At 56.5% G+C, this 13,522-nt stretch overlaps 2 protein-coding genes across 2 annotated transcripts; one reads left to right on the top strand and one right to left on the bottom strand.

Moving 5' to 3' along the window:
• The first annotated feature begins 1,315 nt into the window (after positions 1-1,315).
• Positions 1,316-7,892, top strand: ANGPTL6 (angiopoietin like 6). The gene is made up of 6 exons (XM_026481352.4): positions 1,316-1,522; positions 4,284-4,926; positions 5,629-5,806; positions 6,354-6,541; positions 6,623-6,893; positions 7,452-7,892. Exons 2-6 carry the CDS (start codon positions 4,291-4,293, stop codon positions 7,640-7,642), a joined length of 1,464 nt encoding a protein of 487 aa, XP_026337137.3. The 5' UTR covers positions 1,316-1,522; positions 4,284-4,290; the 3' UTR covers positions 7,643-7,892.
• SHFL (shiftless antiviral inhibitor of ribosomal frameshifting) lies at positions 7,397-12,475 on the bottom strand. The gene is given in 9 exon segments (XM_026481353.4): positions 7,397-8,157; positions 8,733-8,887; positions 9,002-9,105; positions 9,527-9,541; positions 9,543-9,677; positions 9,848-9,886; positions 11,324-11,373; positions 11,570-11,693; positions 12,151-12,475. Coding segments are annotated over 9 exon segments (873 nt in total). The 5' UTR covers positions 12,172-12,475; the 3' UTR covers positions 7,397-7,927.
• Positions 12,476-13,522: the final 1,047 nt, after the last annotated feature.

Below are 13,522 nucleotides of genomic sequence, written 5' to 3'. Positions count from 1 at the left end.
TCTCTGTCCATCTCCCCCATGACTCTCCCTCCTCTGTCTCTTGGACTCTCTCTCCCTTCTGTCAGTCCCTCTCTATGACTTATGAGGTTTCTTCTATGCTGCCAATGGAGGAAGCTGGAGGGGGCTGCGGGTGGGGGGCCAAGGGGCCCAGTGTTGGGGGGGCCCCAGCCCAGGCCTGGAGCCCAGCCTGGCAGCCTCTCTCAGATCTGGGACGACCATTTCCTCTTTCAGCCTGGGGAGTCCACTCGGGTTACGAGTTCAGGACGGTAGGAACTGGGCGAAGGAGACTGCTCCCTGAGAGTGTGTCTGCAGGTCGGTGAGGTCTTTGTGCAGGTGGAGACCCTAGTCCGGGCTCTGGGGGGCTTGTGTGAGTCTCTTTGTTTCTCTGAGAAATGACTGCATGGTTACTTCCGCCTGTTTTTTGTCCCTGCATGATTTGGCCTGAGGATGTGACGCTGTGTGTGGGAGACAAATGGGAACCTGTGCTCCGTGGTGGGCGGGTGGGCGGGTGCCAGGGGTTCACCTACTTAGCACCTCTGTGTGTGCCGGTGTGTATGTGTCTGACACACAGAACAGATGTACTTCACCCACAGGGTATTTTCCTGGAAGTCGTGCCGTGTGTGTGTGCAGCCATATTTTGAACACACAGTTGCTGCCAGGAAGCTCTGCTGTGTTTCCAGTTGTGTCTTTCTATGTGCCCATGCCAGGCAAATCCGCATGCACACACGCACACACACACGCACACACACACGCACACACACCACCGCACACACACATTCCATCTGGCTATCTTTGCGGCTCTGTGCAGCGGTTTGCATGTCTCATTGGCTATCCGCGTGCGTCTTTGTGTCCACACTGTTATGGGCGCCTGGGTGTGTGTGAGGGTTATGGTTATACGTGTGTGAATGCCGGAGCCGAGTTACCTGGGCTGAGTCCCATCATTGTCCAGCCGTGTGACTGCGGACAAGTCCTCACCCTCTCTCAGGCTCAGTTTTCCCTGCTGTGAAATGCAGCTGCATACAGAAGAAACCAGCTCAGGTTTCGAAGACTAACTGAGATCAAAGGTGTGGAGTGGAGAGTCATGCCTGATGCAGCAGGTGCTGCTGATGTCTGCTGTCAACGTCTTTCCCTGTGGTGTGTGTGTGTCTTTTGAGGCTGGAATTCCTCTGGCCTCCTGGGGCCTGCAGCCTCCCACGCTCTGTGCTCTGCTGTGGGGGGAACGTCCGGAACGCTGACCTGTGTTATCAGGCTCTGCTGGCCTGGGCAGGGGGATCTGGCAATTCTGCCTCTGTTCTCATGCGGGAAATGCTAAATATTTACAGTTGGAGCTCCTGGACTCAGCACCACAGTTCTAATCCCAGGCTCTGGGGGGACAGGGGGTGGTTACCAAGCCTCCTCCTCCCTGCTCTCCCACCAGCCTCTCCCCATCCTCACTTAGAGGCTCCTGCTGGACCCCGGCTCCTCCTGGGACTTCTTGTGTCTGCTTCGAGCCTTGCCAGACTCAGGGTCTTGTTCCTGAGAGGTGAGAGGGCAGGAGGGCAGGAGGGTAGGGAGGGCAGGTGGAGGCTGATTTTTGGCTGTTTGGAGACCCGGGCTTCCCAGGCCTCCTTCTTACCCCAGGTTGAAATCTTGGAAGGCGGGAGATGTCGCACACACACAGTCCTAGATCCAGGGTGTGTGGTCCATCCCTTTGTGGGAAGCCTGGTGTCTTCCAGGAGGCGGCAAGGAGAGCTCCTGCTTGCTGTGCAAGTATGAGAGTGAACATGCCTTTCTCCAGCTCAGAAGCCTCTGGTTCCACCTCAGAGTAAAAGCCCAGGTCCTGTTGAGGGCCCATGAAGCCCTGCCCATTTTGCCCCGTTCCCTCCCTGCCCTCACCTCCTCCCGCTCTCCCCCTTGCTCACTCTGTTCCTGTTTTACAGGCCTCCCTGGTATTCCCTGGGCACATCAAGCAAGCTCTTAGCTCAGGGCCTTCACACTTGCTGTTCCCTCTGCCTGGAATGCTCTTACCCTTCTCTCTTTCTTCAGGTCTTTGCTCAAGTGTCATCTTAGTGAGTCCTGACCCCCTCTGTTTAAAATGGCCCCTCATCCCGGACTCCCACCCCCTTCCTTACTTGAATGTTCTCCTAAACACTTAACACCCTCTGACCTACCCACCATCTGCTTCCCCACCGGGATGTTGACTCTGTGAGGGCAGGGATTTTTTTTTGTCTGTGTTGATCATGGCTGTGTCCCCATTACCTGGAACAGCTCTCGGCACACAACAGTCACTAAAGGAGTGCTTGCTGAATGTGTGAACAAGGCAATGTGCGTGACAATGAAGACCCCAGGGCAATGAACCTGTGTGGCCACCAGGATGTCCTGGCTTTGGACATCGTGGAACTTGGGCCGTATGGAGGTGATGTGTGGACATGTGAGACATGTCCTGAGTGCGGGCAAGTGTATGTGAGAGGCATGTATGTCCTTGTCTGAGAGGCTGCAGGTGGGCAAACTCCAAGACTAAAGGCAATGGGGGCCAGGGTAGGTGGCCTCAGTACATGTCATCAAGTGAGATACTTGTAGGAGCTCACCTATGTAAGCCGGGGAAAACACTCGGGAGGGGCCGACCTGGGGAATGTGGGTGTTGAGGGCCGTGTGGGTGGCACCAGGCACTGAACAAAACCCAGACTCAGCCTCTGAGAGCTGATGTTTCGGTGGAGGAATTCAAATAATAAACAATGGCAAACAAATGAGGCAATTTCGGAGAGTGACATATGCTAAAATGAAAAAGTTGGACTGTGATAGGGAGTGCCCAGGAGGAGCAAGGCTAAATGGGGTTGGGAGGGAGGGCTTCTGAATAAGGAGAGAGAGGGAGCCATGTTAAAATTCTGGGAAGACGGGGAGCCTGGGTGGCTCAGTCTGTTAAGCATCTGCCTTCGGCTCTGGTCATGATCCCAGAGTCCTGGATTCGAGCCCTGCGTTGGGCTCCCTGCTCAGGGGGGAGTCTGCTTCTCTCTCTCCCTCTGTCTGCCATTCTGCCTACTTGTGACTCCTCTCTTTCTCTCCCTCTGTGTCAAATAAATAAATAAAATCTTAAAAAAAACATTCTGGGAAGAATGTTCTAGGGTGAGGAGACAGCAAGGGCAAAGGCCCTGAGGCAGGACTGTCCCTGGTGTGTTTAAGGACTCGCAAGGAGGTCAGTGTGCCTGGAACAGTGACGTGAAGGGTGAGTGGGAGGGAGAAGAAGGCAAGGAGGGGACGGGAAGAGGATGCAGGGCCTTGTGGAGCATAGGAAGACTTGGGCTTTTGCTCTGAGTGAGTTGGGGGCCATGAAGGGTTCTAGGAAAGGGAGAGACACGGCTGACTCTGGCAGCTGTGGGAGAAACAGACCAGAGGTTGACGATGAACAACTGGAGCCCTGGGGGGCAGCTGCTTTAAGGAAATCCAGATGGTGTCTTGAGCTGGAATCACGTTGGAGGGTGATGATTGTGGGGGATGTGGAGGAATTCGGGGTCTAAACAGAAGAGCTGACAGGCCTGGCTGATAGGTTGAATCTGCTATGAAAAGAGAGGAGACAGGGATGATTCTGGGGTTTTGACTGAGGATGTGGGAGATGGGGTGTCTGCTGCTAGACTGAGTTGGTGAGACTTACCTCTCACCCCACCTCACCTCTTCCCACCCATTCTCCCTCTGCTTCTGCTCCAGCCTCCCAGAAGTTCCTTTAATACATCAGGAACCATCCAGCCTCAGGGCCTTTGCATTTGGTGTTCCCCTGGCAGGGATGCTCTTCACCCTCAGACATCCGCATTACTTCCTCCCTCACCTCCTTCAGGTGTTTGTGCAAATGTCACCTCCTCCAGGAGGTCTTCCTTCCTTTCAAATTGCCAGGGCCCAGATCCCCACATCCCTCCGCTGTTTTACTGCTATCTTAGCACCGTCTAATACACTGTCTTAATTCCTATAGTTTATTTACTTTGTTCCTTGCCCATCAGGGCAGGAATTTTTGTGTTTTGTTCCCTACGGTATTCCTAGAAGTGAGGCTGGCACACAGCAAGCACTCAGTGTGCACTTGTTGAATGAATGCACGACATGCTGTCCCGCAGGGCACCTGAAACTCAATGGAGAGGCCAGGGTGGGATCCCATTAGGGCATTTCCAGCCTGTGGGCGGGGGAGCGGAGGGGCTGGGGTGGGGGGAGAGCGAGCCTGTGTGGACCTGGAGCAACGCAGGTTTGGCCCAGCCTGAGAGCTGGGGACCCAGGCTAGGCTCCCGGCTCTCGCCTCCTTCGCGTTCGTCTTCTGCCTGCAGGTCTGCCATGTCGGCGCCTCCGCTGCGCACGCTGCAGCTGCTGCTCCTGCTGGGTGCGACGTGGGCGCGGGCGGGGGCCCCGCGCTGCACCTACACCTTCGTGCTGCCGCAGCAGAAGTTCACGGGCGCCGTGTGCTGGAGCGGGCCGTCAGCCGCACGCCCGGCCGCGGAGGCTGTGAACGCCAGCGAGGTGGCGGCGCTGCGCATGCGCGTGGGCCGCCACGAGGAGCTGCTGCGCGAACTTCAGCGGCTGGCGGCGGCCGACGGCGCCGTGGCGGGAGAGGTGCGCGCGCTGCGCAAAGAGAGCCGCGGCTTGAGCGCGCGCCTGGGCCAGTTGCGCGCGCAGCTGCAGCACGAGGCGGTGCCAGGCCCGGGGGCGGTGCCAGGCCCGGGGGCGGTGCCAGGCCCGGGGGCGGTGCCAGGCCCAGGGGCGGTGCCAGGCCCAGGGGCGGAGCCCGCTGCGCTGCTGGCGCTGCTTGGGGAGCGCGTGCTCAACGTGTCAGCGGAGGCGCAGCGCGCCGCCGCCCGCTTCCACCAGCTGGATGTCAAGTTCCGGGAGCTGGCGCAGCTGGTCACCCAGCAGAGTGGCCTCATCGCCCGCCTGGAGCGCCTGTGCCCGGGGGGCACCGGCGGGCAGCAGCAGGTAACCTCTAAGCTCGCCGGGAATCGTAGTCACTTCCTGTGTGCAGCATTTGTAACAGGAGACCCCAGCGACCCCACGCGCGATCTCTGATCCGCAGCTTTGAAATCCGAAAAGCTCCAAAAACCAGATTCCTACCTCTCCTCCCACAGCTCATTTGGGTCAGAACGCGACTGGTGGCTACTTAAAACCTTTACTTATCCACTTGGTATAAATATTCGTAGAGCCTGTAATTAAGCATATTACTATGTAAAGACCAAAGACCCATGTTATGGAGGTGTTACGCGATATAAATACCTGCCCTGTGTTACTCTTTCTAACTGCTGCCATGTTATCCTTAATTCTGGAACATGGCTGGCCCTAATTTTGCATAAGATTGTTGCTCTGTGACAACCCACAACTTACAGGGCTGTTGGGAGGATTCTATGTTAATACTCATTGTTGGAGGTACTCTCATTATCCCTACTTTACAGAAAAGGAGTGTCAGAGGCACAGATCAGTTCAGCTGTGAACACCGGAGTGGGAATTTAGGCCCAGCTCTGCTCTTGACAGCCAGAGTTAGGCTTTGGGGAGTATCAGTTCCAGGGCTGGGACATGCCTGTGCCTGATCTCCCACCCATCTGGGTGTTGGGGGATTTAGGGGCCCAGTGTCTTTTTTCAACTGAAGGCTATTGCAATCACATCTGAGTCTCTTGGTCACCCCAGGTCCTGCCACCACCCCTGGTGCCTGTGGTTCCTGTCAGTCTGGTGGGTGGCATTAATGACACCAGCAGGAAGCTACACCCAGCTCCAGAGCCCCAGAGAGACCAGACCCTGAGACAGCAGGGGCCCTTGGCCTCTCCCCTGCCCGCAGGGCACTCTGCTGTCCCCACCAAGCCAACAGGTAAGATGAGGGCAGGACTGTTGAGGGCGTGAGGAGCTAGGGGATTCCCAGTGCAGTGTGGATAGAGGGAAAGAGGAGCAAGGATTTTAATGGCAGGTTTCTCTCATGGTGAGGAGACTGGAGAAAATGATGCTTTTATTCTGGTGATGGAACAAGGAGCTATGGCTCTCATTCTGATAAAGACCAAAATTCTTACTGTGGTATGAAAACAGGAAAGGAGGTACTTTTCCTTTGATCGGGGGACAGGGAATTTAGGACTGCTTATTGGTAAGCATTTAAGCTAGTTCATAGTGTCGTGTTCAGGATTTCTATTCTGGTGCGATTGTAGAACCAGGATTTAAGTACCCCAGGCTCCACATTTGCTGTAGTGAGAAAAGAATGAACTAGTCTTAACTCATGTAAGGAAACGGATATTGGGGCTCTTATTTTGGTCAGAGAATGGAAGCGACAGGATTGCTATTTCGGTGAGGGGATGAGAATCAGGACTTCTATCCCAGTAAGGGGTTGGTTGGTCCAGGTTGTGTCTTCCCCATCGCTGTATCCACAGGTCCATGGCAGGATTGTGCAGAGGCCCACCAGGCGGGCCATGGGCAGAGCGGCGTGTATGAGCTGCGACTGGGCCGGCATGTAGTGTCAGTGTGGTGTGAGCAGCAGCTGGAGGGTGGAGGCTGGACTGTGATCCAGAGGCGGCAAGATGGCTCTGTTAACTTCTTCACCACCTGGCAGCACTACAAGGTGGGTGCAGGTGGGTAGGGGCAGGGCTGGGCGGATGGTAGGGGACCTGCTTCTGACCTTCTGACTTCCCTGTCCTGCCAGGTGGGCTTTGGGCAGCCTGATGGGGAATACTGGCTGGGCCTGGAACCTGTGCATCAGCTGACCAGCCGTGGGGACCATGAGTTACTGGTGCTTCTGGAGGACTGGGGAGGGCGTGGGGCACGTGCCCATTATGATGGTTTCTCTTTGGAGCCTGAGAGCGACCACTATCGCCTTCGGCTTGGCCAGTACCATGGAGATGCTGGAGACTCTCTTTCCTGGCACAATGACAAGCCTTTCAGCACCGTGGATAGGGACCGAGACTCCTATTCTGGTAAGGAGAGCTCTTATTCTGGTGGGGAGTAGGGACAGAGGAGGTGGGACTCCTAAGGAAGGAAGGAAAAGAATGAAAAGGAGTGGGGTGAGACTTCCCTCTGGCAAGGATCAGGGTAAGCAAGAGAACAGAGGAGAGGACTTTTATTCTGGTGAGGGGATGGAGAGCCTAGATTCCTTCTTTAATGAGGCAAATTCCTTCCTAATAGAGTCAAAGAGTCAAGATTCCTATTCTGGTGAAAGGTAGGGAGAGCTTGGAGTCTTATTCTAGAAAGAAAGTAGGTAAGATTTTTTCCCCCAGTAAAGGTAGAGCTCCTCGTTTCCAGAAAGGATGGAAAAGGTGTAACTTGTACTTTGGAAGGGCGATAGGGAAGGAATTAAAGCTATTACTATAAAAAAGAAAATGGGGGCCAGGGCTGTTACTCTGGAGAGGAGATCAAGGTTATATTCAGTAAGAGTGAGAAGGACCAGGGGATGCCTGACAAAAGCCTTGCCCTAGTGAGGTAGTGGTAGAGGCTTTTATTTTGGTGACAGGATATGGGTTTTTCTCTCTCCTCAGGTAACTGTGCCCTGTACCAGCGGGGAGGCTGGTGGTACCATGCCTGTGCCCACTCGAACCTCAATGGCGTGTGGCACCACGGTGGCCATTACCGCAGCCGGTACCAAGATGGTGTCTACTGGGCCGAGTTTCGTGGCGGGGCTTACTCTCTCAAGAAGGCTGCCATGCTGATCCGGCCCCTGAGGCTGTGACCATCTGTCCATCTGTCCCCCAGGTCCCAGGGGATGTTTGTCAGCAGGAGCCTAAGTTGTCCTGGCCACACCTGCTTTGACACTTAATGTGGGCCACGCCCCACAGCCCGTCCTGTTTTTGCTTTGCTCCCCAGGGCCCTGAAAACGGGACCCGGGAATCCCCCTGCCGATTATCTCAGACCCAAATGGCTCCCCAAGGGCGTCTAGATCTCAGTTTGAGCTCAAATTTTATAACAGCACAAAATCTCCACAGAGCGTGTCTGGTTTGCATCTGCCCGTCAGGGGTCACTCCCCGTGCCCGCCCTCCTCCTCCTCCTCCTCTTCCTCCTCCAGCTCCTCCTTTAGGTCCTCCAGGATGAGGTTGTCCAGGTCTTCCAGGAGGCCCCCCTGGCTCAGGCAGGTGGCCACAGTGGAGCCACTGCTGATGTGGGGGTTGCTGGGGTGCAGGACTTGGGGCAGGTGGTTCTGCTTCCGGCTCTTGGGGTGTGCGCACGACGTCCCAGGCATGTGGGGCTCTGGGGAGGGAGATGTTCTGAGGCCGTGGAGCTTGAGGCCACTTAAGACTCTGGGGGCAAAGGGGCTGCAGCCATGGGGCGCTCTGAAGAGGGGAGGGGCTGGGGCCCGAGCTACAGGAAACTCAGAGATGGAAGTCCCAGGTGTTGAAGCCACGACAGACCCAGGGACGTGGGCATCACTTGAGACTACAGGACACAACACAGGAACCAAGAACACAGAGACCACAGGGGCAGAGGCTGAGGCCACGAAACACTGGGGTAAAACCACTGAGCCTCCGGGGCAAGACCACAGAATGTGGCTGATGGATATTGGGTGGATATTAGGAGGGGCAGGGTCTTGGGTGGCCTGGTGTTGTAGGCCACGGAGACTGGGGGCGGCCATGGAAGATGCGAAAGGAGGGCTGATGCCACGGGATGAGCTAAGTGGCTCTGGGGACCGAGGCCTCAGGAGGCACGTGGAAGAAACAGGCAGGGACCTTGGTATGTGAGGCCCTAGAGGCGGATGTCGTAGGAGTCAAGGTCAAGTAAACTGCCCCAAGTGGGGGGAGGTCACGGGGGACATGCCAGGCCCTCACCTCGCCGGTTGTAGCAATCGGCAGCTGAGCAGGAGTGGGTGTGGGTGCTGCGGCGGTCGGTGTCCCGGTCCCAGCGTGGAGGGAGGATCCGTGTTGGATACACGGGGAAGCCGCACCCGTAGCAGGGGGATGAGGACCCCATCTGTGCCCAGCCCCTGGGGGGGCGGGCAGGGTTGTGAGGGTCCAAAGGTAAGGCCTGGGCCAGGGTGGGGGCAGGGCAGGGGTGGGTAGGGTAGGGGGGAGGGTGGGGTGGGGGTCAGCACCCTCACCGGAAGTTGTGCCGACACCTCGGGCAGTGGAACTCAGCAACACCCCACATCTTGTCACAGGGCACCGGCTCATAGCGCTTTCGGCATTTCCTGCACCGGGACACCTGGGTGTGTAGAGTGGGGAGGAGGCTCGCTGTCAGAGGGGCACCTCAGGAGCTCAATACTGGCCACAGTGGGAATAGGTACCCACGGAAATTGGCAAACACTAAAAATCGGGGGTTCTCCCGCCACCTCCCTGCACTAGCTGGGCTACTCAGCATTTACCAGAAGCATACCACTGATCAGGGGGTTCCGAATCCAGACTTGGGATTGTGGTTTTGGGGTCAGGTTTGCTTTCTGTGGTAGCTGTCAAACTGCGGAGTCAGAGGTCATGCTCTGGGGTAAGGGTGGAGCTGGAGAGTCGGAGGGATGGGGTCTGAGACGGAGGTGGAGCTCTGAGACTACAGGTCAGGGGCTGGGCTCTCAGGGGTTAATATGATAGTCTTAGGTCAGAGGTGTGGATACGGAGGGGGATTGGGTTGTCACCTCCTTCCGCTGGGGGTACGCGCCGCCACCAGACGTGGTCACAGGAGGAGCAGGCAAACTGCCGATCCACGGCGGGAATGAGGTCTTCCTGGGCACGCTGGAACATGCGGAGGTTGGCTTCTGTCAGTGGCAGGAGGGAGGTCGCCACATCCTGTACGATGGGGACAAAAGGGTGGTCATGCCTCCTCCGCAAACATAAACACACATCAGCCCTCTTCCCTCTACATATATGTCTCCCCTCTTCACCCATGGATGCCCTCCACTCTCCCCCGTGGACATCCTCCTCACTCCACCTGCCCCTATCCCTCACCCTGGACTCACCTGGATGTCCTGGTCCTGCTTCATGTCCTCTGGTGGGTCCTGGGTGGAGACATCAGGGGCAGAAACTGGGGATGCCGATCAGACCTCTTTTTACTATTATTTGTTGGGGTGGGCTCCGAGACGGGGAGGCAGGCTACTGACCCCATCTGAGTAGGGAGTCCCTAACTCAGGAGGAGCTTATAGAGGGCTAGGGGCGTGACCTCAGTTATCCTCACAGTTGCCTTGAGTGGGGGGCACACCTATTATCCCCACTGCTCAGACAGAGAAACCGAGGCTGAGCTGGGAGAGGGATTGCCCCAGATCACCCTGAGTGAGCATGGCTGAAACAGGCTTGGACCGCATGCTCCCTTCCTGCTGGTAAATGCCACACACTTGGTGGCATTGTGACCGGTTGCCTCTTTGAGCCTATGCTGCTTCAGGCTAAGTGCTTGGGCTCTGGATTCAGATAGATGCAAGTGGAGCGCAGCCAAACCACTCCCCCTGCATCCCTAATGAGGGGCATCTCAGAGCCGCGCCATGGTTTAAATCCCAGCTGCCACCTGCTTGCTCTGTGATCCTGGCAAGTAACTTCACCACTCTCTCAGTTCCCTTGTCTGTAAAATGGACATGATAAGTAATAGGACCTGTCCAACGGATCAGTATGGGGATGAAATTCAAGGAAACCCCACTGCAGGGGGAGTGCTCATTTTCCTATTATTATTATTTTTATTTTAAGTAGGCTGCACACCAAACATGGGGCTGGAACTCTGACCCTGAGAGAGTCGCGTGCTCCCTGGACTGAGCCAGCCAGGCGCGCCTCCCATTATCTTTATCATACCCTTTACATGTGTAAATGTAAAGAATACAATACATACCTTATTATACTCTTTAGCAACTATGGGAGGGGCCTTTCAGGCAGGTGAAATCCACAGTGCGCTGGCCACCAAAGTCATTTAAGGGGTAAAGTAGCAATGTTGCACCTGTGCCTCAAAGCCTTTCATTCATTCATTCATTCATTCATTCATTCATTCATTCAATTATCACATGGGCCCCCCTGCCCCCCTCTCTTCCCCCATTTCCTGTTTATCCTAGCCTGTCTGCATGTTCCTTTGCTCACTCTGTTCCCTCTTCCAGGAAGACTCTGTCCAACACCCCCACTTCCCAGGATCACTTCTCCTCAGCCTTGAAGACCTGGCACCAGCCCTTCCAGGAAGCCTTTCCTGACCTCCAGGGGTCCTCTATAGTGACACTAATCCTGATTTGTTTCACTGCCTAGTTTCGTGTCTCTCTCTCCCACTTAATACCATCAACATGTAAAGAGTGCCTACAGTTTGCAGGCTCCCTGGTCGGATACATGACTGAAAGGTGAGTAAGTGAATGGGGATCATGAACTGGGGACTGGTGGTGCACAGAAGGGGCTCATCACGGATACGCCAGGTCCCTTCTGTTCCCCCTCCCCAGCTACCCCATCCTTTGAGGGGATGGGGGGCAGTTTACCTGGGCATCCAGGTCATTACTCAGTTCCTGTCCATCTTTCTGTTTTACCCCTGGTGGCAAGAGTAAGTGTAAGTAAAAGGTCCTTGAAGGATCTTATGGGAGTTTCAGGGTCCCCCAGAGCCCCTATATAGACCCTTCTCAGGAGATGATCTCAGCGCCTCTTCCTACCCTTAACGCAGACCACACCTCCTCTGCGCGCTCCCCGCTCCCAACCCCTACCAGGGCCGGGGACCCCAGCTGGCTCACCGTACACGATGGAGCGCCCCACTCCCGTGTGGTCGCTGCCAAATTTCCTCATCAGAGTCCCCGCCTTCTTGGAGGATACCTTCCCATGAAACTTCTCCCGGAGGCGCCGGACGCTTTTCTCCAGCTTGGGTGGGCAAAGGGGGGTTCCGATCGGGTAAGGAGTGGAGCGATTGCCCCTCCTCCATCTCTGGGCATCCTTCTCCCAGCCCGAACTTGACCCTTGGTTTTGCCCCCCCCCCCCCATCTCTCTACGGCATTTCCAGTAAAAAGCCAAAGTCCCCACGGGGCACTGGGGGAGGGAGCGGACTGGGGAGAGCGTTCCAGGCTAAGGGAGGAGGCCGACCAGGTAACCCCTGGCCTCTGACCCTTGACCCTGCAGCCCCCGCTTTTCCTCGAGAAGGCCGCATCTCACTCTGGGAGATGTGGCGGTCATTCTCCTTTCCGAGGGGGGCGAGTGCCAGCCTGGGGGAAGGTTTGGGCTTCGGATGGAGTCCCCAGAAACTGCGAAGCCCCCTCCGTACCCCCGGCCCCTCCCCGGCGCCTCTCGCGAGCCCCCCGGCTCAGCCGAGGCCATCTCCTACCTCCACACCTTCTTGAGACATGGTGGCGGCGGCGCAGGTTCCCGCGAGGGTCCGCACTGCGCGCTCGGAGCCCCCTACCTGGGCGCGCCCGCGGGTCCAGCAGCCGCGCAGGGCAGGGGGCGGGGCCTCCGGGCGGCCCCGCCCTTCCTTCCCGGCCCCCTCTTTCGCTTTCGTTTGCGGGGGGTGACGGGGTGGACGGGGCGCTCTGGCTCCGCCCCGGCTCCGCCTCTGCTCTTGCGCCCCAGACCCGGGCGGGCGCCAGGGGTCTGCACCCTGCGGCGGAGCGCGCGGACCTCGGGCGGTGGAGGCGGCGCGGCCTCTGCAGTCGGTCACATGTCCCCACGCTGCGCGGGGTCCGCGTCTTCACGTCCCTTGTGGGGGCGGGGCCGCATCGGAAGGCCGCCGCGAATCTCCGTGCCCCCTTGGGCTCGCGCTCCCCCATCTTCATCGCTCTCTTTCCTCCCCTCCCTCAGGAATCGGACACTAATTAGGACCTGGGTCCGCTGCTCGCTCTGAGTCTCTTACGCGGCTATGTCTCCTTTCTGAACCTCAGTTTACTCCTCTGTAAAATGGGATGATACAGTGGCTACATCTTGGTTGTGTGTGTCTGCCAGGATTCGAGACCCGGGTAGAGCGGGCAGTAGCACCTGGCATGGGGTAGGCTAACGAGTCACTGGGCCACCTACTGTGTACCACAGCCAAAGGAGCAGGTAGTTGGGCGAAGGGGAAGATGCTTGTTAAAAATAGAGGTTACTGGTCCCTAGGAGTCCGGCAGCAGCCTGTAGTCTGGGGGTTCCTAGGAATCTGCACTGTAAATTGGAAGGTTGAGCATCCTCTTGGCTAGCACTTTTTTTTTTCCCCTAAAGTCGGCTCCACACGCAAGGTGGGGCTTGAACTCGTGACCCTGAGATCAGGAGTCACATGCTCCACCCCCTGAGCCAACCAAGCGCCCCTATTACGTAAAGATATTCTTTAACAAAGACACCAAAAAAAATGGAGATTATAAAATATAGGCGTTCTAATGTTTTCTACTTGACCTCCAAAGCTTTGTTTGGGGGTCTGTGCACCCCGTCTGGAGCCTATTAGTGAGTATGAACAGTTCATGGTTCTTTGTGGCTAAATGTGGACTTTCAAGCAGGGAGGGGGGCCTGTAGGCTGCATGGAGGACCTAGAATTTTATCCTGAAGGGAGGGGAGAAGCCTGGAGGGGCTCTCTTGTTATACATATATACTGTATATATAATATATAGGATGTAATTACTATTTACCCAGTGGAGAGGGAGGTCGCAGGCAGGGTGGGTGACAAGCAGGCAGGAAAACAGGTGGGAAACCAATCCAGCTCCAACATGAACCAGATCTGCTAGATTCTTTTT

The sequence above is a fragment of the Ursus arctos genome, unplaced genomic scaffold (genome assembly GCF_023065955.2).
Source record: "Ursus arctos isolate Adak ecotype North America unplaced genomic scaffold, UrsArc2.0 scaffold_14, whole genome shotgun sequence".
Classification (NCBI taxonomy): Eukaryota; Metazoa; Chordata; class Mammalia; order Carnivora; family Ursidae; genus Ursus; species Ursus arctos.
Note: the sequence above shows the minus strand (reverse complement) of the source record. Positions and strands in the feature narration are given on the sequence as shown.

Excerpts from the sequence above, each read along its gene's own strand:
- ANGPTL6 (XM_026481352.4), top strand. The coding sequence starts at position 4,291 with ATGTCGGCGCCTCCGCTGCGCACGCTGCAGCTGCTGCTCCTGCTGGGT. Across the intron at positions 4,927-5,628 it reads GCACCGGCGGGCAGCAGCAG|GTCCTGCCACCACCCCTGGT; the intron begins GTAACCTCTAAG and ends TGGTCACCCCAG. Across the intron at positions 5,807-6,353 it reads TGTCCCCACCAAGCCAACAG|GTCCATGGCAGGATTGTGCA; the intron begins GTAAGATGAGGG and ends CTGTATCCACAG.